Here is a 24852-nt window from a genome sequence, read left to right as displayed (position 1 = left end):
CTCACTCCCGACCCACAGCCCCCTGCTAGCCCAGCCTTGCCCCCCCAGCTCCGCCGGTGCCCCTCACTCCCGCCCCCCTGCCCTCCCCAGCTCTGCCGGTACCCCTCACTCCCGACCCACAGCCCCCTGCTAGCCCCAGCCCTGCCCCCCAGCCCCCCAGCCCTGCCTCACTCCCGACCCACAGCCCCCTGCTAGCCCAGCCTTGCCCCCCCCAGCCCTGCCGGTGCCCCTCACTCCCGCCCCTCTCGCCCACCGCCCCGGGGCCCTCCACATGCCTCAGCCCCCCTCGTTTCTCCCCCCGTGGCTCCGGCTCGGGGCAGGTTGAAGCCCACGTGGCCCGTGACTAATCCCGGCGCGGGGGGGCCCGGCCCGGCAGCAGCTGGTGCCGCGGCACGTGACTGGAGCTGCCCGGGCCCCCCCGCAGCGCCGGAGCCAGGAGCCAGGAGCCAGGTGAGGGGCGGGAGCCGGGAGCCCCGAGCCCCGGGGCCACGGTGATGGGCGGGGCGGGGCCTCGCTGCGGAGCCGCAGGAGCGGAGGCCCCAGGTGAGGGGAGGCGGCCCCGGGGGGGCTTTGTGCTGCCCCCCCCTGAGGGGGCCGCGCCGGGCGGACGGGGGGTTCTGGGGCGGGAAGGGGGGGTGTGGGAGTCGCATGGGGAGGGACGGGGGGTTCTGGGGCGGGAAGGGGGGGTGTGGGAGTCGCACTGGGGAGGGATGGGAGATGCAGGGGCTGAGGGGATGGGGGGGTTATGGGGCAGGGAGGGGGGGTTCTGGGGCGGGAAGGGGGGGTGTGGGAGTTGCATGGGGAGGGACGGGGGGATTCTGGGGCGGGAAGGGGGGGTGTGGGAGTTGCATGGGGAGGGACGGGGGGGTTCTGGGGCGGGAAGGGGGGGTGTGGGAGTCGCATGGGGAGGGACGGGGGGATTCTGGGGCGGGAAGGGGGAGTGTGGGAGTTGCATGGGGAGGGACGGGGGGTTCTGGGGCGGGAAGGGGGGGTGTGGGAGTCGCACTGGGGAGGGACGGGGGGTTCTGGGGCGGGAAGGGGGGGTGTGGGAGTTGCATGGGGAGGGACGGGGGGGTTCTGGGGCGGGAAGGGGGTGTGTGGGAGTTGCATGGGGAGGGACGGGGGGTTCTGGGGCGGGAAGGGGGGGCGTGGGAGTTGCATGGGGAGGGACGGGGGGGTTCTGGGGCGGGAAGGGGGGGTGTGGGAGTCGCACTGGGGAGGGATGGGAGATGCAGGGGCTGAGGGGATGGGGGGGTTATGGGGCAGGGAGGGGGGGTTCTGGGGCGGGAAGGGGGGGGTGTGGGAGTTGCATGGGGAGGGACGGGGGGATTCTGGGGCGGGAAGGGGGGGTGTGGGAGTTGCATGGGGAGGGACGGGGGGTTCTGGGGCGGGAAGGGGGTGTGTGGGAGTTGCATGGGGAGGGACGGGGGTTCTGGGGCGGGAAGGGGGGGGTGTGGGAGTTGCATGGGGAGGGACGGGGGGGTTCTGGAGCGGGAAGGGGGGTGTGGGAGTTGCATGGGGAGGGACGGGGGGGTTCTGGGGCGGGAAGGGGGGTGTGGGAGTTGCGCTGGGGAGGGATGGGAGATGCAGGGGCTGAGGGGATGGGGGGGGTTATGGGGCAGGGAGGGGGGATGTGGGGGTCTGGCACCTTCTCCTGGTGAGGTCGTACAGCATCCTAGCCCCTGGGGACAGCACAGTGCTGACTTAGCCCAGCCACGCTGTTCGTGAACGCTGAGCTAATGCCTGGGTGTGCTCCCCGCACGCCTGGGCACACCCTGCACGCTACCCGCCCAGCAGCCCCTCACTGCCCTGCCTGGGCACATTCTGGCCAGCTGGGGCCTTGGGTGCACACCAGGCCCAGGGCGGCTGGAGAGAGGCAGAAAAGAGAGTCAGAGAAAAGTGGGGCTGGAAGGGACCTGGAAAGGTCGTCAAGTGCAGCCCCCACACTGGGGCAGCACCAAGTAACCCCGGACCATCCCTGGCGGGGGTTTGTCCAACCCGTGCTCAAAACCCTCCAGTGACAGGGATCCCACAGCCTCCCCTGGAAGCCTATTGCAGAGCTTAGCTCCCCTCAGAGGGAAAAAGGGTTTCCGAATATCTACCCGAGATCTCCCTGGCTGCAGATTGAGCCCATCACTTCGTGTCCTGCCTTCCGTGGACATGGAGAACAATTGATCCCCGGCCTCTTCAGAACAGCCCTTAACAGACGTGAAGACTGTTCTCCGGTCCCCCTCAGTCCTTATCTCTCCAGGTTGACAGGTCCTGGTTTTAAACCTTTCCTCACAGGGCGGTTTTCTAAACTTTTCATCATTTGTGTTGCTCTGCCCTGGATTCTCTCCAGTTTGTCTGCATCTGCCCTACAGTGTGGCCCCCAGACCTGGACACGAACCCCCACTGAGGCCTCGCCAGTGCCAAGCAGAGCTGGACAATCACCTCCCGTGTCTGACCCGCTCCAGCTAATGCCCCAGAATGACACCAGCCCTTCTCCCAGCTGCAGCTGGAGGCTGATGTGCAGTGCAGGACCCCCAGGCGGGGAGCCAAGAAGGGCAGCACAAGCACTCACTAGCTATACACCTCACCTCAGAGCTTCCAGGCCAGCCCCGCCATAAGCTGGGGCCTTGCTTATGGATCCCAGGCGGGAATTCCCCGGTGTCCGAGCTGGCAGCCACTGCTCTCTTCGCATCTTTGCTGGCTGCCTATCCTTTTGCTCTGAGATGTGGGGCGAACGGCCCTGCTGGGCTGGGCTCCATGGCTACGGGGTCAGTAGCACCAAAGCCAAGCTGCTGATGGCAGCATTTGCCTGACCTAAGACCTGCCATGCCCACCAGAGGCAGCCTGGGCCCAGCTGGAAACAGGCCAGGGAGAGGAGGGGCGTGGGGCATCCCTGGCCAGCCTTGCCCGGCGGCTGGGCAGCAGGAGCTGGGGCGTGGCATGTGCGTGCGTGAGGGCAGTGTCTCTCCATGTTGCAGGGCAGGGACTCTGCGCCCAGCCATGGGGCAGCCAGGACCTCCGGTGTGGGTGATGTGTGGGGCAGGGAGGGGGAACCCATCACTCCAATGGGGGCTCACGCTGCCCAGGACATGTCAGAGGGCAGGGGAGAAGAGCCTGGCTTGGCTGGAGACTCTGTCATTCAGCAACAGGTCTGGGTGTTCATCCCACGGCAGAGCTCAGCCCTGGCCCTTTGGGGGCAGCCCAGGCCCCACAGGAGGTCGAGGGCAGAGGCAGGGTCAGCAGTGCCCAGTGCTTCAGCCATGGTGCTGGTCCCCCCTGCCCGGGCACCCCCAGACGCTGCACTGCCCCAAGATACCCATGAGAGAGGCCAGACCTGGTCAGACGCAAGGTCCCTCCAGCCCAGTGTCCTGTCCCCCGACAGTGGCCAATGCCAGGTGCCTCAGAGGGAGTGAACAGATCAGGGAATCATCCAGTGTCATCCACTGTCGCCCATTCCCAGCTCCTGGCAAACAGAGGCTAGGGACGCCCTCCCTGCCCATGTCAGGCCAGGCCCTGCACTGCCCGGCACAGGCCCTGGGCAGGAGGTGCCTGGGGCTGGAGTTCAGGAGGCCCCAGGCCTGTGCTCAGCCTGCTAGCCCTGTGGCGGGGAAGGGTTAACAGCTGTTTCCAATCAGGCGTGCTGGGCTCCATTAGCTGTGCCTGAGCATCCCCATCACCGGGCTGCTGCTGGAGCTGGAGGAAGCTGCCAAGGTGAACTTGGCCCTGGGATGTCTGGGGAGAGGGGCCGGGGCCTCGGGCTGGCCCGTCCCTGCCCTCCCGGGGCCTCGGGCTGGCCCGTCCCTGCCCAGGGGCTGTGGCGTCTCGAGGCGGCCAGCTGCAACTCCCGTGCCCCTGCGTGGCGGCCCCAGGGCTAGCTGTCTCTTCCAGCCGGCTGCGGGGGGGCCTGCGCAGGGCACTGCTGCGGGGAAGTGCACAACAGGGTGGTGGCTGTGCATGGTGCCCAGCGGGACCCTCCCCCAGGAGGGCTGATCCCCTCCCCTAGTGGTCCCACGGCCCCCACCTGCGCGTGCCGGCTCTGCAGCAGTGGGTGCTGTGGGGACTGCAGTGGGAGCTGGGGCCTTGAGCCCAGCCCTGCAGTAGGGGCTGCTAACAGGGTTCCTCCGGTGGGGAGGGGAACCTTGGGGAAGGAACAACAGGCCTGAGCATCCCCTTCTTGAGGGCCGTGGGCAGACCTCCTTCTCAAGAGGCTGCCTGGTCTAGCTGGGGAGGCTGGGGCCCGGAGCTTTGGCAGGCAATCCAGCAGCTGGGGTCCTCGCAGCATCCAGAAGAGCCCATGTTGGGGGCACATGCAACCTGGGGGTGCTCCTGCATGTGTGCACGGCTCCTGGCTCTGCCTCCGTTGCAGACACCCCCACGCTGGCTGCAAGGCCCGACCCGTGCCCGAGGGCGGAGGGCTGCCTGGGCTGGCTGCTCTGTCGCGGCCGGCTCGCCCTGAGGCTGCCTTTCGCTTTCCCTTGCAGAGTGAAGAGCGAGGAGTTTGCCATGGCGGCTGCAGCGCACCTCCTCGCCTGGAGCCTGCTCCTGGTGCCGGCACTGCTCCCAGTCTCGCCCCTGCCCCAGCCGTTCAGCAGCGAGCGCCGCACCAGGCCGCAGGCTGCAGGAGCCTCCCTGGGCCCCGGCTGGGCACAGGAGCTGGCTGGGTGGCCCCTTCTGGGCAGCCCCTCCCAAGAGGCTCTCTGGACCCACCAGGCTCTGCCAGCCCTCTCCCCATTGGCGCTGGCTGCCCCTAGGGGGAGCTTGGTCTTCAGTGGGGCTGGGGAGCCGGACGATGAGCTGTCGCAAGGCTCCAGCCCTGGCCACTCTGCAGCCACCAGCCACAACTCGGGCACCCCCCCTGCCCCAGCAGAAAGCTCTGTTCTCCCACCCCCTGCGTGGCCCCTGCTCCTGGGGGCTGAGGACTCTTGGCAGATGCTGGAGGTACCCCCGGCTCTGGGACCTGCTGGCACTGAGGGGGCCGGGGGCCCTGGCCCAGCCACTGCCGCGTTCCAGGGACACACTGGGCTTGGCTCGGGGAGCTGGCCCCTCACACCCGCACCTGGCTCCGGGGCTCTGCTGTCCCCTGGTTGGGCTCTGAGAACCGGAGGCAGCCCGGGAGCCTTGGCTTTCGAGAGCAGAGAACTGCCCTCAGGCTCGGAGCCCAGGAGCCAGCATCCAGCTTCGCCCAGCCCAGCCAGTCCTCCCGGGGTAGGGAGCGGCCCAGGCCCTGCTGGGCAGGACAGTCCGGGCACACCCAGGCCAATGGTGTCCACCGTCGCCTTGGTGGCCAGGCCAGGCTCCATGGCAGGAGCCAGCAGTGCCAAGTGGCGGCAGGTGGCAGATGCGGGCCCTGGGGGAGCGGGTCAGGAGGGCTGGCCTGTGAGCTGGGCTCCAGGGAAGGGGCAGCCTGTGCCTAGGGCCAATGTCCCCCGGGAGCCCTGGGAACCGCTGGAGCATGCCTGGGGAAAGGGCCAGGCTTCCTACATGCAGGGTTACTCCCACTCTCAGCGCAGGGGCAGCACCCTCCCTCCCTGGGGCGATGCCCAGGGGCTGCCCCCGCACCCCACCGGCAGGGACGGCCAGCCTCAGCCAGAGGGGCGGTGGGTCCCTGGAGCCAGCCTGGCTGCCATGCCCGCTGCTACCTCCCAGCTGCAGCAGATGGCTGGAGCAGGGGGCTCCGTGGCCGGTAGGTGGCCTGGTCTTGCTCCCGCTGTGCTCAGCGCTGGCCAACTGGAGCTTGGGGACAGGGCCTGGGAGCTCCCGCCAGGCCTGGCTCCAGTGCACGGCCGCCTGACAGAGCCGGCTCCCCCGGCACAAGGGAGCCCCGCCTGGAGGCTCACCCCAGCCTGGGCAGAGGGGGCCATGCTGGAAACCAGAGCCCCGGCCTGGACAGAGGGGCTCTCGGCTCATCAGAGAAGCACTCGGCGGGCACTGCCCGGATCCGCGACCCAGGCACCGCACCTCCCCGGGAAAGCTGCTCCTGGTGCAGAACAGGGACTGGAGCACCCCCGCACCAGGCCCGCCCTCTACACCAGCCTGGAAACGTCGCCCGCCCCAACGTCTCCTCGCCCAGGTATGTGTGACCAGCCCTGGGCTCCCTGTGGCTGGTGGGGGCTGCTCCCAGGGGTCCCCTCTCATCCCTCCTTTGGAGCCACGGGTACCTCCCCATGTTCCCACAAGCCTTCTGTCACCCCCTGGCCGGGGGCCTTGCCCTTTGCCAAAGGCACCGGGACGCCCCTTCTGCTGTCCCGCCCCATTGCCGTGGGCGAGCGAGGCTGTGTCTGCACGGCCCCGGGGGCAGCAGCTGCAGCCACCTGAGGCCCCCGGGCCCTTGGTTCTGTTTCAGGGGCTGCAGCAGAGGAGGAGATTGGGGCCCCGCAGCGAGTCCGGGGAGCTGTGGACCCAAGGGCCCCCGTGAACAACACCTCCACGGCCACCTCTGCCCCCAGCCCGCTGCCTCCGGGGACCACGCACTCAGGTGATGGGGGATCCCGCCCCTGTGACTCAGCCAGCCCTTTTCTCCCACCCCCATGGGCAGCTGGGCCCAGGGGTGCCCCTGGCAGGGCCTGGGCACTGGGGGCTCAGAGATGGTCCCAGTGGGTCCCAGCCGGCCCAATCCTACCCAGCCCTGTGGAGACTGAGTGCCAAGTTTAGAGGCGCTCCTGTGGGGGGCTGCTGGGACCTGCCTTGCAAGGTGCCCGTGGGAATGTCTAGGTGCTCCCCACCTGGCACCTCTGGGGTGGGGCGGGGCAAGCCCTGTGTCACGGAGTGGGGGGAGTCCAGGCCCTGCACCCCTCTTCCTGGGATTCACTGAGACTCTCAGCCAGCCAGTAAAACAGAAGGTTTATTGGACAACAGGAACACAGTCCAAAACAGAGCTTGTGGGTACAACCAGGACCCCTCAGTCAAGTCCTTCTGGGGGAGCAGGGAGCTTAGACCCCAGCCCTGGGGTTCCCTGTGTTCCTCCACCCAGCCCCAAACTGAAACTGAACAACCCCCCCCCAGCAGGCCCCCTCCTGCAGCCTGTCTTCACATTCCCCGGCAGAGGTGTTACCTCCCCCTCCCCCTCCTGGCTCAGGTGACAGGCTCTCAGGTCTCCCCTCCCCAGGGCACATTCCCAGGTCAACACTCCCCCCTCCCTGCTGAGTCACATCCTCACATCTCTCCCCCCTTCGAGACTGAACTGAGCGGGGTCACGCTGACCAGTGACCTGGGGAAGTTCGGGGCCCCCTCTCCGGGACAGCGCATCCGCTATCAGGTTGGCCCTTCCCTTCACGTGGACCACGTCCATGTCGTAATCCTGCAGGAGCAGGCTCCATCTCAGGAGTTTGGCGTTGGCTCCTTTCATCTGGTGCAGCCAGGTCAGGGGAGAGTGGTCGGTGTAGACGGTGAAGTGCCGCCCGAAGAGATAGGGTTCTAGTTTCTTGAGGGCCCACACCATGGCCAGGCACTCCTTCTCGATGGCCGCGTAGTGTTGCTCCCGGGGTAGCAACTTCTTGCTCAGGTACACGATGGGGTGTCTCTCCCCCTTTTCATCCTCCTGCATTAACACCGCCCCCAGTCCCGTGTTGGAGGCGTCGGTGAACACCACAAAGGGCTTGTCAAAGTCTGGGTTTGCCAGAACTGGGCCACTGACCAGAGCCTCCTTCAGCGCCCGGAAAGCCTCCTGGCACTGCTCGGTCCAGACCACCTTGTCTGGCTTCCCCTTCTTGCATAGCTCCGTGATGGGGGTGGCTATGGCGCTAAAGTGGGGCACAAATCTTCGGTAGTATCCTGCCATCCCAATAAAGGCTTGGACCTGCTTTTTGGTGTGGGGAGCGGGCCAGTCTCTGATCACCTCCACCTTGGCTGGTTCCGGCTTTAGGCGGCCGCTCCCCACCCGATGGCCCAGGTAAGATACTTCCGCCATCCCCACCTTGCACTTCTCCACTTTTACAGTCAGCCCAGCCCCCTGGAGTCTGTCCAGCACTTGTCTAACCTGGGACACGTGGTCCTCCCACGTCTGGCTAAAGACACAGATGTCATCAATATACGCCACGGCAAAACTCTCCATCCCCCTCAATAGCTGGTCCACCAGGCGCTGGAAGGTGGCCGACACTCCCTTGAGGCCGAAAGGCAGGGTCAGGAACTCATAGAGCCCCAGAGGGGTGATAAAGGCCGATTTCAGCCGGGCATCTGCATCCAGCGGCACTTGCCAGTAGCCTTTTGTAAGGTCCATGGTGGTAAGGTACCAAGCTCCTCCCAGCTTGTCTAGGAGCTCATCAGGCCTGGGCATGGGGTAGGCATCCCATACAGTGATGGCATTGAGCTTCCGATAGTCCACACAGAACCGGACTGACCCGTCCTTTTTGGGGACCAGCACCACCGGCGAGGCCCAAGGGCTGGCTGATAGCTGGATCACCCCCAAAGCCAGCATGTCCCGGACCTCTCTTTCCAGGTCCTGAGCAGTTTTCCCTGTGACTCGGAAGGGGGAGCATCTTATCGGCGGGTGTGACCCTGTCTGCACCCGGTGGACAGTCAGATTAGTGCGTCCAGGCTGGTTGGAAAACAGCTGTCGGTACGGATGCAGCACCTCCCTGACCTCAGCTTGCTGGGCAGGGGTTAGCTGATCCGAGAGGGGAATTGTTTCCAGGGGGAAACCAGCTCTGGTCCCAGGGAATAGATCTACTAAAGGGTCATCTCCCTGCTCTTCCCACTGTCCACACACGGCCAACACCACATTCCCCCTGGCATAATATGGCTTCATCATATTCACATGGTACACCCGGCGGTGGTGCGCCCGGTTTGACAGCTCCACCACATAGTTTACCTCATTGAGCTGCTTGACGACCTTGAAAGGGCCCTCCCAGGCGGCCTGTAGTTTGTTCTTTCTCACTGGGATGAGAACCATCACCGGATCCCCGGTGGCGTAGGCACGGGCCCGCGCCGTGCGGTCATACCAGACCTTCTGCTTCCTCTGGACTCTGGCCAGATTCTCCCTGGCCAGGCCCATGAGTTCCGCCCGTCTCTCTCGGAAGATCAGGACATACTCCACCACTGACTCTCCATCGGGAGTGGCCTTCCCCTCCCACTCGTCTCTCATCAGGTCCAGGGGGCCCCTCACCCTCCTGCCATATAACAGTTCGAAAGGCGAAAATCCGGTAGACTCCTGGGGCACCTCCCTGTACGCGAACAGCAGGTGAGGTAAGTACTTGTCCCAGTCCTGCGGGTGCTGGTCCATAAGGGTTTTCAGCATCATCTTTAGCGTCCCATTGAACCTCTCCACCCGCCCATTGGACTGGGGGTGATAAGCTGAGGCCCAGTCGTGCCGGACCCCACATTTCTCCCACAAGCACCGGAGCAGGGCCGACATGAAGTGGGAGCCTTGGTCTGTCAAGACTTCCTTGGGGAACCCCACTCGGCTGAAAATGGTCAGGAGCGCATCGGCCACGGTGTCGGCTTCAATGGAAGCTAAGGGCACTGCCTCGGGGTAGCGGGTGGCAAAATCTACCACCACCAGAATGTATTTCTTCCCCGACCGGGTCGTCTTGCTGAGAGGCCCCACGATGTCCATGGCCACCTTCTGGAAAGGCTCCTCTATGATGGGCAAAGGTCTCAAAGCCACTTTCCCCTTGTCCCGGGCCTTCCCCACCCTCTGACAAGGGTCACAGGATCGGCAATACTGCCGGACCGTGGTAAAGACCCCGGGCCAGTAAAAGTTCTGTAGCAACCTCTGCCGGGTGCGCCGGATTCCCTGGTGCCCTGCGAGGGGGATGTCATGGGCCAGGTACAGGAGCCTGCGGCGATACTTCTGGGGGACCACCAGCTGCCTCCTGATCCCACAGGACTCTACTTCCCTTGTGGGAGCCCATTCTCGGTACAGGAACCCCTTCTCCCACAGGAACCTCTCCTGGCAGCCTCTCCTCATGGTCCGTCCCACCCTGAGGTCGGCCAGGTCCCTGAGCTTCCGCAAGGAGGGATCTTTCCTCAACTCGGCCTGGAACTCAGCGGCTGGGGAAGGGATGGGGCCCGGTTCCCCCTCAGTGGCCAGGTCTGAGGCCTCCGCCTCTCTGAGCCGTGCCCCTCGGTGCTCCCTCCCCACCAGGGTAGGGTCCTGCGCCTCCGGTGTGATACCCTCCCCAAGGTCAGGGCGCAGTGCCCCTCGCCAGGTCTGGCTACGGGTCACAACCAGGGCGGTCTGGGGGTTGCTTGGCCAGTCCTCTAGGTCTCCCCCCATCAAAACCTCAGTGGGCAAATGGTGGTGCACCCCCACATCCTTGGGGCCCTCGGCCCCCCATTTCAGGTGTACCCTTGCCATGGGCACCTTGAATGGGGTCCCGCCCACCCCTGTCAGGGTCAGGTAGGTGTTGGGCACCACCCGATCTGGGGCCACCACCTCAGGCCGGGCCAGCGTCACCTCCGCGCCCGTATCCCAGTATCCATTGACCTTCCTCCCATCCACCTCCAGGGGAACAAGGCACTCTCTCCGGAGGGACAGCCCCGCGCCCACCCTGTAAACTGAGCACCCTGAGTCCAGAGCCTCCAGCCCTCTGGTGGAGCTGGCCTGGGGTACTCTTCCCTCCGGGGCAGGTGATAAACTGGTAGGCCCCCTTTCCTGGGTCGTCTGCCCCTCGTCCAGCTGGGTCCCTACCCAGTTAACCCTGGGTAGGTTGGGTCTGCTCAGTCTGTCCCTGAGCCCGGGGCACTGGGACCGTACGTGGCCTCTCTGGCCACAGTGATAGCAGCTCAGGTCACGTTGGTCCCCTCGAGCGGGTCGGAGGGGCCCAACGCCAGGCGTTCCCCTTGGGAGGGGGTTCTCCCTATTTCCCCGCTGGGAGGCCCCCTGGTGACCCTCTCTCTGCATTGGGGGGGGCCTGTTCTTTTGGGACTCCTCCCGGCTACCCCCTGACCGACTGTTCACAAACTCGTCGGCCAGCTGCCCTGCGTGCTGGGGGTTCTCGAGCTTTTTGTCCACCAGCCACAGCCTCAGGTCGGAAGGGCACTGATCATACAGTTGCTCCAGTACGATTAGGTCAAGCAGGTCCTCTTTAGCTCGGGCCCCAGCTGTCCACTTGCGGGCATACCCCTGCATCCGGTTGACCAGTTGTAGGTAGGTGACCTCAGGCGTTTTACGCTGACTCCGGAACCTTCTCCGGTACATCTCGGGGGTCAGCCCAAACTCACGGAGCAGGGCCTGTTTGAACAGTTCATAGTCCCCTGCCTCCGGCCCTTTCATCCGGCTGTACACCTCCACGGCTTTGGGGTCCAGTAAGGGGGTGAGGAACTGGAGCCTGTCTGCAGGGTCAACCCTGTGCATCTCGCAGGCATTCTCAAAGGCCGTCAGGAAGCTATCCATGTCCTCCCCCTCCTTCCGCTGGGCCAGGAAGCACTTGTCCCCCCGCACTCACCGCAGCCGCAGCCGGGGCCCCACTGCTCCTCAGCCTGGCCAGCTCCAGTTCATGCTGTCTTTGTTTCTCCTTCTCCTGACGCTCCCTCTCCTTCTCCTCCTGCTCATGTTGACGTTGTTTCTCCTTCTCCTCCTGCTCATGTTGACGTTGTTTCTCCTCATGTTGACGTTGTTTTTCATGATCCTCCGGCTCCCTCATTTTCATCTCCCTCTCCCATTCCAGCCGCCTCCGCTCCAGGGATGGGGAGCTCCGCTGGGAGGATCCCCTGCTGGGTGCCGGGGTCAGGGTGCCCTCGGTATTCGCCAGGCTTCCCCCAACCCCTCCCCCAGGCCTAGGTAGGAAGGGTCTCGGGATGTCCTCGGCAGCAGTCGGACCCCTCCCAGCCCGGTCAGGCCCCAGGGCCCACGCTGCGTCTGCCGGGCGGCTTCCCTCCGGGACAGGGATCGGGTCATCCAAGCGATCCCTCTCCTCCAACTGGGCAATCAGCTGTTCCTTGGTGGACCTCCCGATGCGCAGCCCCCTCTGCCTGCACAGCTCCACCAGGTCGCTCTTCAGGCGTTTAGCGTACATCTCCCTGCTGGCCACTCGCAGGCCGGGCAGCTTCCCACGGTTTCCAGGAAAAGCCCCTCGTGTGCCGGTCCTTCTTGAGGTCACCGACTCTTTGCCAGGGTCGAGCTGCAGACTCCTCCGCCCCTGGGACCGCTCGCTGCAATCCCCCGGGGGACCCTGTTACTGCAAAAGTCTTTCTCTCTGGTCACACATTCCCAGGGGTTAACCGCCCCCCGAAACCGTCTCTCTCTGAATCTTCAGCACGCCTGGTCCCCGTCAATTCCCCTTCCTTTTACTGCTCCCCAGTCACTTACTGCAGGAAGCGCCGTTCACGGGGTGCAGTAAATCCCACCGCTGCCACCAGTTGTCACGGAGTGTGGGGGAGTCCAGGCCCTGCACCCCTCTTCCTGGGATCCACTGAGACTCTCAGCCAGCCAGTAAAACAGAAGGTTTATTGGATAACAGGAACACAGTCCAAAAACAGAGCTTGTGGGTACAACCAGGACCCCTCAGTCAAGTCCTTCTGGGGGAGCAGGGAGCTTAGACCCCAGCCCTGGGGTTCCCTGTGTTCCTCTCCCCAGCCCCAAACTGAAAACTAAACCCACCCAGCAGGTTCCCTGCTGCAGCCTCTGTTCACATTCCTGGGCAGAGGTGTTACCCCCCCCCCAGCCCCCTCCTGGCTCAGGTGACAGGCTCTCAGGTCTCCCCTCCCCAGGGCCCATTCCCAGGTCAACACTCCCCCCTCCCTGCTGAGTCACATCCTCACACCCTGGCAGCCTGAACACCGCAGAGCAGAGGGGCTCGTCAGAGGCCTGGCCCAGACAGGAGCTGTAGGGCCGGCTGGGCTTTGGCCCCCAGCCAGGCAGTCTGGGTGCTCCCCCCACGGGCAGTTAGGCCACAGCATGGCTGGAGCCTGGGGGTCACAGGGGGCACTGACGCCGTCAGAGGCACCAGGCTGGTCCCTAATGGGATTGGGGGGGGCAGGGAGCGGCTATATCTGGCTGGGGCTCAGTGACAACTTCCACCAGGGCTGTGACCAGTGATGGCGCCTAATCCCCTCCCCCCCACGGGGATCAGCACTGGCTCCCGCCTGCGCGCCCAGCCCCCCATCTGGTTGGGCTTCCCATGGACCCTGATCCTGCCTGGGACAAACCTTCGTTCCTGGGGCCTGCAGCCCCTACCGTTCCTGGGGGGTGGCCCTGAGTGCAGGCCTGGCCCAGCACTCTCTGCATGCCTGGCCCTGGACCCAGTTCTCCCATCTCTGTGATGGGAGCAGCCCTTTCCTGCTGCCCCCAAGATCCACGGGCGGGAGGTGCCCTGCATCAGGGCTGCCTGCAAGAGCCCTGTGGGGGCAGGACCAGGCCTTGGCCAGGTGCTGGGAACAGAAGCAGGTGGAAGCAAATGCGAGGCAGGGCTGGGGACAGGCTGGGTTGGAGCCAGCTCTGCTGAGTGGGAGCTGGAGCTGGCAGCGCCGGGACCTGGGCCAGAGCCAGGGAGCAGGGCCCTGAGGCCCCTGCAGGCCCCGCCTCGCGCAGAGCATGGGTGCAGTGCGGGGGTCTGGCACTTGGGCTGCATGCCCAGAGGCCGGGATGGGGGTGGGGGGACGGGACGTGAATGGTCCAGCCCCAGAGGATTCCCCCCAATGCGAGACAGGGCTTGGCCCAAAGCCCGCAGGGAGCTGGTGGGGGAGCGGAGCTGGGATCCCTGCTGGTGGTGGGCTCGGCCCTGCTGGGAGCAGGGACATCCTGTCGCATCCATGGGCAGCAGGCGACTGGCCCAAGGGCACCTGGGGCTGAACTCGGCAGGGAGAGAAGGACAGAGTCCCTCTCCCTCTCTGCCCCCAGCAGGCCAATCTGGGGGGGCACTTGACCCCGCATGTCCCCCCTTAGTGTCACACATCTGCTGATGCCCCTCACTCCCGACCCACAGCCCCTGCTAGCCCAGCCCTGGGGTCTCTACTCCCTGCCAGCGCCCCTCCATCTGCATTCCCGTGCTGGGGTGCAACAAGGTGATGGTGGGCCTTGAACAGATGGAGGCAGGCTGCTGGGGTTTGGGGCCTTTAAATGGGTCAGCAGCTGGTCTGTGCCAGGGCAGGGGCTGCCCCCCGCCCCAGCACTCAGGTATCTCCCACTGCAGCCCCATGCCCATTGCTGCTCCTGCTGGTGCCCAGCCCCAGTGGGAGGGCTGAAGGGCCATAGCAGGCAGCCCACAGGGGACAGGGTGAGGGGTTCAGGCTGCTGGATGGGGAACCCCGGCACCAGCTGATTGGAAGCTGCTGCAGGATGCAAGTTGCTATGGCAATGTGGATGCAAGGAATGGGGCTTGGATGCAGCGAGCCCTGGCCTGCTCCTGTATCCGCTGGCAGCGCCGTGTAGAACGGGCACGGAGACCCGGGGGTGGGGTTGGGTAAAGGGTCCAGGGGCCCCTCGGCCGGGAGAGGGCTAGTGGGGAGGAGCCCAGCTGTGGGACGTTCTGCAGGGAGGTGGCACACGCAGGCCCGCTGACGATGTGCTCCTTGCTGTTTGCAGATGGGACCCGACCTCCTGGCCATGGCAGCACCACGGCCCCTGTGCCCACCTCACCCCAGCCCCCAGCCACTCCCCGGCGGGGCCTGATCAGAGTCACCACCCAGCGAGCTCTCCAGCGCCCCCCTCCGCCCGAGCCTGGGCCCAGCCTAGCGCCTGCCTCCAGCCCGCCCTGTCCCCAGGCCAGCGGGGCCTGCAGCCTCCTGCCGCGCAACCAGACGCTGCTGCGCTGGGCCGACCTGCAGCACACGCTCGGCTTCGCCTGGGAGCTGCACCTCTATGGCACTGGCTCCCTCTTCCTGCTGCTCAGCCTGGCCTGCCTGGCCAGCCTCGTCGTCTCGCCCGTCCTGGGCCCGCCCCAGCTGCCCTACACCCTGGGGGCCAACGCCCTGCTGCTGGCCGTCGGCCTGCTCCGCGCCACCTTCCTCCTCGCCGACCCCTACGGCGCCAGGGCCCGGCTGCCCGCCCCGGCCGTGCGGCTGCTCTACCATGCACCCTTCCCGCTGCTGCTCGGCGCCTTCGCCCTGCTGCTGCCCCCCCGGCAGAGCCTGCCCCTGCTGGCCCCGCTGGCCGCGCTCCAGAGCGCCGGGCTGCTGGGCGCCGACCTGCTCTCGCCCCTGCTGAGCCCCGCCCTGGGCATGGGGCTGCACCTGTTCTCCTGCGCCCTCGGCACCGCCCTCCTGCTGGCCAGCCTGGCTGCGTCTTGGCGGCTGCGGCCCCACCGGCCGGCCGCGGCCCCGCGGGTGTCGTGTGGCTGCGAGGGCCCCCAGGAGCTGCCTGGGCAGGGTGGAGCCCTCCAGGGGCTAGGCCCCTGCCCGCGGGTGCTGCTGGGGTGCAGCGCTCTGGGGCTGCTGTGCTGCGGGTTCCAGGCCTACGGGGCCCTGTGGCTGGGGGGGGTGCTGGGCCCGCCGGGGGAGTTCTCCTGGCCCTGGTGGTTCGTGCAGTCCTGGTTCCGGACCTGCGAGCTGCTGCTGGCCTTTGCCCTGTGCCGCGCGGCCTCGCACCCCTTCTGCCAGCGCCGCGGCTCCGCGGACCACGCCTGCTGGGCCAAGCTCGGCCGCTACTTCTGCCCCCACCGCCAGGCAGGGGCGCCCGAGTGCCCCGACGACGGCTGCCACTGGGCCAGCAGCGCGCAGGGGCGGGCGGCCAACGGCGACATCCGCGAGAGCCTGATCCGCAGCCCGCCCGAGCAGGTGCCCCTGCGGGCGCTGAAGGACAGCAACGAGGCTGGGGCGGCGGGGGCCTGCTCGGCTGGGGGCTCCCCCTCCTCGCTGTGCCGGCCCGGCCTCGGCGCCGCGCACGGGGGGCACGCCTGCTCCGAGAGGGCGTCGGCCCTGTCCCTGGGGGCGCTGGAATTCCGCCCGCCCTCGCCCATCAGCCTGAGCCGCAGCATCGACGAGGCCCTCTTCAAGGAGCACCTGGTGCGCGACAGCGTCTTCCTGCGCGCCAGCCTGCAGGGCCCCGGGCGCCTGGCACGCCGGGACTCCTGCTCCTCGCTGCGCAGCGGCTCTGCCCTGATGCCCCTGGCCGAGCCCCGGCTGCCCGCCGAGGCCTGGCCGCGCCGCAGCTCGCTCAGCGACCTGCCCTCCCAGAGCGCCAGCCTGCCCCCGAGCCAGGGCCCGCCCAGCAAGCCCCCCACCGAGGGCGCCATCTCGGGCAGCTCCCTCGACAGCTTCTCCGGGGGCTCCCTGAAGATCAGCTGGAACCCCTGGCGGCATGGCCTCTCCTCGCTGGAGAGCTTGCCCCGGGAGGAGACGCCCAGCCGGGCCCCGCTGCTCCCCGAGGAGGCCCCTGGGCCCGGCACCCCAGGCGGGGCCGGAGACTCTGAGTGCGAAGCCAGGGAGAGGTTCCTGGCGCTCAGCAAGCAGGTGGATTCCCGCAGTCTGTCGAGTGACACCATTGAGCTGTGAGGGGCCGGGCCAGGGCAGCCCCTCAGCACAGCGCCTCGGACTGCGGCTGGAGCCCTGCCAGGGAGCAATGCCAGGGGGAGCCCACGACAGGCAGGCCCCCGCATGGCCCTGCCCTGCCTAGTGCCAACCCCCCAGCCCGTCAGTGATTTTTACGTAGCTCTGGTTTCCCAGCTCAGGTTTTGCACCTTGGTCCAGGCTGCACGGGGGAGCTGGGCTAGCCCAGGACGAACCAACTCAGCGGGAGCAGGACGTGCTTTGCCAGCGCACGATGCAGAGCCAGGCCCAGGGGCAGCCCTGGCTCTGGCTGAGCGACGGCCTGGGCCAAGGCCAGGGAGGAGCCTCCCGCCCAGCAGGCCCGGAGGAGCATCACACCAGGGCTGCTGCAGCATGAGGGGGACAGGTGGCCTTAGCCCTGCTGTGCCCATGGGTCCCCCTTGGCTGAGCCCCCGCTAGGCCAGACCCTAGGGAGCGGCTCCAGGGTGAGGCTGCCCCATGGACCAGCACTGCAGCAGGAGCCACCAGCCCTGACCCTAAGGAGGCAGCCCCCAGCTGGCCCTCTCGGTGCATGCCAAAGGGGGGGGGTCTGACCACTGCGGGGGGGAGGGGGCTGTTGCTGTGGGTCTGTTTGTGCCAAAGAAAGAAATAAACATCCTCACAGGCCCCCGGCAGTGCTGGAGCGATTCTTCCCAGGAGCAGGGCCAGCGGTCCGGGCTAGGGGTAGCCTGTGCCCCACCCCAGGGACAGGGGCCAAACGCCTTGGGGCAGGGGCGTCCCCATGGGCCGTAACCTGCAATGGGCCGTGGGGTTGTGGGGGGGGGGGGGGAGGACAAGCCCTGCCACTGCCTGGAGAGCTGAAGGAAAGGCCCTGCACTATGGCCCAAGCCAGGGTGCCCTGAGGCCTGGCTTGTGATCCCCCCCCCCCCCAAGCCCAAGCCCCCATTCCAACTGCCGCACAAGCCGTTTGCCCCAGGGCGCAGCAGGGAGCGAGCGTCTCCAGGCCTGGGGCCATGGTGGGGCATCTGGTACTGGGGCATCCCCTGCTGCCCTGAAGCTGGTGGGGGGCAGTTGCCCGGGGCCCCATGGCTCTTCTGTCACCTGGACCCAGCACACACAGGGCTTGAACCCTCAGCTGGCCAGGCTAGTGCATAATCCATCCCCAGGAGCTCCCAGACACATGGGGGCCCTGGCTGCACACAAGCCCCCCCCAGTTGCTGGCACCCAGCAGGAGGCAGGCTCCTAACCCCCCCCCCCCTGCCCCCAAACCAGGGCTGCCAAGGCACTGACCTGCCAGGGAAGGGGGTGGGCACTAGTGCGGGGGGGAATAGTCTTGGATGCTGCCCCACCCACGGGGCTTGCTCACCCCCCCCCCAGTGGCCAGCCCCATCCAGTAGCCCCACACATGCTGAGCTGCCCCAGACCAGGTGCCTGTAAAACCAGGAGCCCCTATGGGCTGGGGGAGGGGGGAGGGGTCTCTGGGGGCAGGGTGAGGCTGTGCTTTTGGGGGGGGCAGTCTCTGGGGGCAGGGCAGGGCTGTGTCTCTGCGGGGGACCTTTCTGGGTTTGCTAGGCCCAGGGAGACCCATCACAGGGCCACTCAGCTGTGTGCCACCCAAAACATCTTTTGCCCTGGAGCACCAGCTCCCCCGCAGCCTGGCTCTGACTGCCCCCCCACCCACAGCACCCCAGGGCCTCCTCTTTGCTCCCCCCCCTAGGGTGCAGGGGAGCTGCACCCCACTCTGCCATGCCTGGACCCCAGGCTGCAGCCCCCCCTCCCCGAGCCCAAGGACCACAGCGCCCAGGCGGGCATGAACACATTTATTTTCCCGAGGCAGACAGACAAACAGCCATGCCAGAGCCAGACAATGCAGCAGCCCTGGGCATGGACGAGGTTGGGGCCTGCTGGCCTGTGCCACCCCCACTGACAGCACAAGGAAGGGGTGGGACAGAGTGAGGATTGGGGGGAAGCAGCTGGGCCTGGAGAGCACCCCCCTGCAGTGGAGTTGGGGCTCTCAGTTCAGAAAGAAACCAAGCTGGGGGGGAGAAGGGGGCCCAATTCTGACTTGAGGGGGGAAGCTCCTCGAAGACCCAGGGCTGCCATGACCAGCCACCCCCCACCCGCACCCCACTGCCCCTTGTTTTCCATCCCCCATCACTGCACTGCTGGCCTCCCCAAGCCCCAGCCCAGTGACCCCATAAGCTCTGTTAAACAGGCTCCTCCTATGCACCCCACCAGGCTTCAGGTCAGGGCTGAGGGCAGGGCCCAGCCCCAGCCCGAGCCCGCACTCCGCAGGCCCAAGCCTTCTCTTTGTCAAAGCACAGGTGGATCCCTGCCTGGTGCAGATGCCTCAAGCCAGTGCTTGTTGCCTTTGGCTGGCAGGGTGCCCACCCCAAACATGCAAACACTTCCTCTCCACCCCAGAGCAGCATGCCTGTGCCCCAGCAGCAGGCGTGAGGCAGGGCCTGTTCTTGGTTATACACCCCCCTGACTGGTACAAATGTCATCAGTTAGCTCTTACCATTAACCCAGAAAAACTAATCACCATTTTTTAAATTGTGATTAATCACACTATTAAACCATAGAATACCAACTGAAATTTATTAAATATATTTGGATGTTTTTCTACATTTTCAAATATATTGATTTCTATTACCATGAATTGAATACCACCGTTACCCACCCTTGAAGCACGAAGGAACATATGAATCTTTAGTGCATCTGGCACATAAATATCTTGCACCACCGGAGAATACACTGCTCACTTTAATTACAAATATTCACATGGTAAAAATGATAAACAAAAGAAAGTATTTTTCAATTCACCTCATACAAGTACTGTAGTGTAATCTGTATCATGAAAGTTGAACTTCCAATGTAGAATTATGTACAAAAAGTGCATTCAAAAATAAACATGTAAAACTTTAGAGCCTACAAGTCCACTCAGTCCTACTTCTTGTTCAGCCAATCGCTCAAACAAGTTTATCTCCTGCAAATGTAAACAATGCTGCCCGCTTCTTGTTTACATTGTCACCTGAAAGTGAGAACAGGTGTTTGCATGAGACTCTTGTAGCTAGTGTTGCAAGGTATTTAGATGCCAGATATTTATATGCCCCTTCAGGGTTCAGCCACCATTCCAGAAGACATGCTTCCATGCTGATGACACTCATTTAAAAAAAAAAAGAAGTTCATTAAATTTGAGACTGAACTCCTTGGGGGAGAACGGCACATCTCCTGCTGTTTTACCCGCGTTCTGCCGTATAGTTCATGTTCTAGCAATCTCGGATGATGACTCAGCACATGTTCGTTTTAAGAACACTTTCACAGCAGATTTGACAAAACGTAAAGAAGGTACCAATGTGAGATTTCTAAAAATAACTACAGCACTCGACCTACGGGTTAAGACTCTGAAGTGCCTTCCAAAATCTGAGAGGGACAAGGTGTGGAGCATACTTTCAGAAGTCTTAAAAGAGCAACACTCCAAAATGTGAAAACTACAGAACCCAAACCACCTAAAAAGAACATCAACCTTCTGCTGGTGGCATCTGACTCAGATGATGAAAATGAACATGCATCGGTCCACACTGCTTTGGATCGTTATCAAGCAGAACCCGTCATCAGCATGGACACGTCCTCTGGAATGGTGGCTGAAGCATGAAGGGACATAGGAATCTTTAGTGTATTTGGCAAATATCTTGCGATGACAGCTACAACAGTGCCATGCAAACACCTGTTCTCACCTTCAGGTGACCTCCTGCAAATGTAAACAAACTTGTTTGCTTGAGCGATTGGCTGAACAAGAAGTAGGACTGAGTGGACTTGTAGGCTCTAAAGTTTTACATTGTTTTATTTTTGAATGCATTTTTTGTACATAATTCTACATTTCTAAGTTCAACTTTCATGATAAAGAGATTGCACAATGGTTCTTGTGTTAGGTGAACTGAAAATAACACGGCTGATACTCTGAAACCTATTTCTTTTGTCTTTTTACAGTGCAAATATTTGTAATCAAATATAAAGTGAGCACTGCACACTTTGTATTCTGTATTAAAATTGAAATATATTTGAAAATGTAGAAAACATCCAAAAATATTTTAATAAATGATATTCTATTAACAGAGTGATTAATTTTTTTTAATTGCTTGACAGCTCTAGTGCTAATGGATCTAGGCTGCAGGGAGTGTATTCATACTAACCCCCTTCACCCCTCCGGTGCCTGGCCCTTCAGTGCTGGAGGGTGGAGAGGGCACAGGCATGCCCAGGGCCCTGAGCAGCACCAGAGTGAAGTGCTGGGCCAGGCCTTGCAGATCGGGGCACCCATCTCAAACTGTTGCTCCTGGGGCAATCACTGTGGGCTAGGCCGCAGCCAGCTGGCCCCACTCCCCAAACCCCACCCAGCTCCCACAGGACCTGGGGGCAGTCTGGTGAGCAGGCCCCATGGCTGGTATTAAACCTGCTTTTCTAGGGTCGGGGTCCCACCTGGCACTCAGCCAAGACCAGCCCTCACTTTCTCCAGTACTGGCTGGGGGTCATGAGGCCACATGTGCAGGGCCAGGGCAGAGCACTCTTTAAAAGCCCCCCTCCCCCGGGGCAGGTGCCCGCCCTTCCCAGACTCCAGGAGTGGCCACTACATCCGGTCCTGCCCCGTGGGCCCCAGGCACTGCCAGATGGTGAGCTCCTGGCACTGCTCTGCTGCCCCCAGAGAGAGCAGAGCCCCAGGGGTCAGGGGCCTTGTGCTGAACAGGCCCAGTGCTGCTGTTTTCAGCTAGCCCGGAGCCAGCTCCTAGCCTTGCTGGATGCTCAGCTCCACCGCGACTTGGCCCTGCCCACAGGCTCCCGTCCTTGAGCAGGGACCCCGCTCCTGTATCCCACCCCCAACGGGGCAGGGCAGGCTCCAGCCAGGGATACAGAAAACCAAGGTCAGTTCCTCTGCCTGGGCCTCTGTCTCCTCAGTGCCCACGGGGGCACCTCCCTGCATTGCTGGGCCTGTAATTATGTTTTACACGGCAAGGTGCTCCACCACCACGGTGACAGGTCCCCAGACCGAGGCTCATGCCAAAGGGACCACCTGGACAGATACTGAGGCAGGAGCCTCTGTTCAGCTGATTCAGCCACATGGTGAGCAGGATCTCGGTCCCCTGCTGTGTCCAACCCAGGGACACCCCCACACCGAACAAGGACAAGTTAGGAGGTCGCTGGGGAGGAGTATCACAGCCCGGCTCTTCCTCCACATAAGGACCCTTCATCCTCACCCCCTATGCAGCAGACATCAAGATCCTTGAGCAGAAGAGATGCTGCAGACTGAGATCACAGCTGTGCAAGGGAAGGCTCAGCAGCAGCTTGACATTCACCCCCCTTTGCCCAGGGCGCTGGCCATGCACAGCAGTAGGGCCTCCGGGAGAGAGCAACCCACAGCAGAGTCCAGCATGCTCCTCTCCACAGGTACACGCAGGCACACTTAACGCTCACCCTGCCAGGCCACATCCTCCTCCTCCTACCAGCGGGAAGTGCAGGCGCAATGTGACGGACAGCAGCGCTTCACCTGGGCAGGATCACGGTCCCACAATGCCCAGCTGATTTCAGTCAGTGGAGTCTGGCCTGATCCCCAGCAGCCCCAGGCTTTAAGCCTCCGTCTCATGCAGTGGTTCACACTCCAGTCAGTCCCCACAGCGACGACTCCTTCATGCCTTGAAGGGTCTGGGCAACCTCAAGATCCCCAGGACTAGGGACTCCAGCGCCCAGGGCCAAAAAGATCTGCCCCTCAGCACCCCACTGTCCGCACAGATGGCAGCCTGTTTTCCAGAGCACCTACATTCACCCTCCTTCCTCAGCCAGGAGCAGGTCGGACATACAGAGCAAGGGCCTCCCGCCCGGCATTCGGCATCAGCTCGCCTACATCTCCCGGGCTTGCTCTGGAACCAGCCAACTGTCTGCTAGTTTGTTTCCAACAGGCTCTCCAGACACCGCCAGTCTCTGCCCCAAACACTCCCGCTCCCCACCTCTTCAAGGACTTTCTCAGACAGACAAGCAGCAGTCTCCAGACACCCCTGCCCCCCAGTAAAGTACCTGGAGACTTTGTGGGGCTGCGTTATATTCTGGAACCAAGCCAGCTAAGCTCAGCGCTGCCTCCACCGTCCTCACTGGAGATGCTCAAGGTTGGTTTGTGGCTCTGGCTATTCCCCCTGGGACCCAGTGCACCCATGGGGACCAGTTCTCAGCACAGCTCTGCCGGCACAAGCCAAAGCCTCTCCCGCCCTGAGGCAACAGGGCTGCTCACAACCACCAGCGTCAACTGGCTCAGCCGAGAGAAATCAGGAGCCCTCCAGAGACTCAGGGTCCAAGGCCAGAAGGGGCCATTCTATCACTTCCTGACTCCTGTCCAGCACAGGCCAGTCACCCCTGTGCTGGGCCCAGCAGCTTCCAGAGCTGGCCAACCCCTCCCATTCCTGGGGTCAGTCACGCGCCCGACTTCTGATTTGAATGTGTCTGGCCTCCATTCCCATCTGCTCCTCTCCAGGGCTGCAGGCAGATACCACTGCAGACTGCATAGCGCTGAGCAGGGGCCCCCCCAGGGAGACACCCACCCCACCACCACCTGCAGGGCAAATCCCAAACCACACCAAGGACCTGCCTCAAACGACTGGGCCACAAGCCATCCTGGGCATATGCTGCACCTTCTGCCAGACTTCCCTGGGACCCCTTCCTGGCCGCTCAGATCCGTGTCCCAGCCCCCAAAGATCACATGGACCCTGACCTCGCAGCTCTGCCCTGGTGCAGCCACCTCCATTCCCCACGTCCAGCCCTGAGCAGAGCCTTCCACGGCCACACGGCAAGCTCCCCAAGCCCTCCGGGCACAAAGGCAGCCGTGCTGGCGCTCCAAGCCATCCACCACCACTTCATCACCGACGGTCCAGCTCCTCGCAGACAGCACCGCCGCAGTGCAGTCAACAGATGGGAGACGCCTGCCCGCCTCTTGGCCAGCAGCAGTGCTGAACCCCTAGGATAACCCAGCCACTCTCCATTGACCATTCATCAGCCTGGAAGACTCTCCGCAGCCAGCATGTGGTCAGCCTGAGAGGTCCCCGGAGGACTTGGTGTCAACCCCCCTCTACAGCTGGGGCTCTCCTGGGACTGCCCTGCTCGCCACTGACTGACACAAAACACCCCTATTGCACTCCAGGGCAGGCCCCCGCCGGGGATCCTGCCAGGCCCTTCTCTCATTCCTTCCCCCATCCCGGAGACACGAGATCAGGCAGGCTGCAGTCACAGGAACTCATAGAATATCAGGGTTGGAAGGGATCTCAGGAGGTCATCTAGTCCAATCCCCTGCCCAGAGCAGGACCAATCCCCAACTAAATCATCCCAGCCAGGGCTTTGTCAAGCCTGACCTTAAAAATATCTAAGGAAGGAGATTCCACCACCTCCCTAGGTAACGCATTCCAGTGTTTCACCACCCTCCTAGTGAAAAAGCTTTTCCTAATATCCAACCTAAATCTCCCTCACTGCAACTTGAGACCATTACTCCTTATCTCGTCATCTGCTATCACTGAGAATAGTCTAGATCCATCCTCTTTGGATCCACCTTTCAGGTAGTTAAAAGCAGCTATCAAATCCCCCCTCATTCTTCTCTTCCGCAGACTAAACAATCCAGTTCCCTCAGCCTCTCCTCATAAGTCATGTGTTCCAGACCCCTAATCATCTTTGTTGCCCTCCGCTGGACATTTTCCAATTTTTCCACATCCTTCTTGTAGTGTGGGGCCCAAAACTGGACACAGTATTCCAGATGAGGCCTCACCAATGTCGAATAGAGGGGAACGATCACGTCCCTCAATCTGCTGGCAATACCCCTACTCATACATCCCAAAATGTGTATAACTCACAGCCTGACTGTGCAACTCTTCATCCATCCACCAGGTCCCCTTCCCGCTCTCCCAAGACCCACAGCCGTGTTCTGCACCCAGAGCCCCAGGCTGCACCCGAGGGCTGGCTGAGCTCTGCCAGGAGCCTGCATGGGGAGCTCTGCACTGCCCCTGGCCGAGGCAGCTTGGACTGTCTCAACATGCCACCCCACACACTCAGTGGGGATCCACGGCAGGTCTCTGGGGCTGATGGGTCCCCGTTCCGGCCCCTGCTGCAGTGCTCTCTTCACATCTCCCTCAGCTGGCACGGGCCTGCCCTGCACCACGGGTGGAGATGTGGGCATGCTCCACGTCAATCGGCCAGCCACCCTCCCTGGTGTCTTTCCTAAAGCTCCAACCCCAGACAGCGTGAGAGGCAACGGGACCAAACCCGTCATGGCCACCCTGCCAAAGGCTGCCGGAGTGGCACCAGGCGGTATCAGCAGCCCGTGCACCCGGACAGCAGCCCCTGTTCCCCCAGTCGGCAGGCTGTTCTCTGCATGGGGAGCCCTGGCACACTGCCCATTGCTGTGCCAGACACCAGGCCCCCGACTGGGCAGATGACATCTTCAGACTGCCGCACTACTCTGAGATAGCGCGT

General features: G+C 63.5%; 1 protein-coding gene across 2 annotated transcripts; it reads left to right on the top strand.

The window, feature by feature from the left end:
- The first annotated feature begins 388 nt into the window (after positions 1-388).
- Positions 389-16959, top strand: PRRT3 (proline rich transmembrane protein 3). Of its 2 annotated transcripts, none has more exons than XM_073350825.2 (4): positions 389-450; positions 4473-6061; positions 6335-6466; positions 14453-16959. In XM_073350825.2, the coding sequence occupies exons 2-4, from the start codon at positions 4495-4497 to the stop codon at positions 16357-16359; spliced, it is 3606 nt and encodes a 1201-aa protein (XP_073206926.2). In that variant the 5' UTR covers positions 389-450; positions 4473-4494; the 3' UTR covers positions 16360-16959. The 2 variants fall into 2 exon arrangements, with proteins under 2 accessions (XP_073206926.2, XP_073206927.2); XM_073350826.2 differs by lacking the exon at positions 389-450 and adding an exon at positions 466-543.
- Positions 16960-24852: the final 7893 nt, after the last annotated feature.

This window comes from Lepidochelys kempii, chromosome 7 (genome assembly GCF_965140285.1).
Source record: "Lepidochelys kempii isolate rLepKem1 chromosome 7, rLepKem1.hap1, whole genome shotgun sequence".
NCBI classification, from domain to species: domain Eukaryota; kingdom Metazoa; phylum Chordata; order Testudines; family Cheloniidae; genus Lepidochelys; species Lepidochelys kempii.
This window is presented reverse-complemented; position numbering and strand designations above follow the sequence as displayed.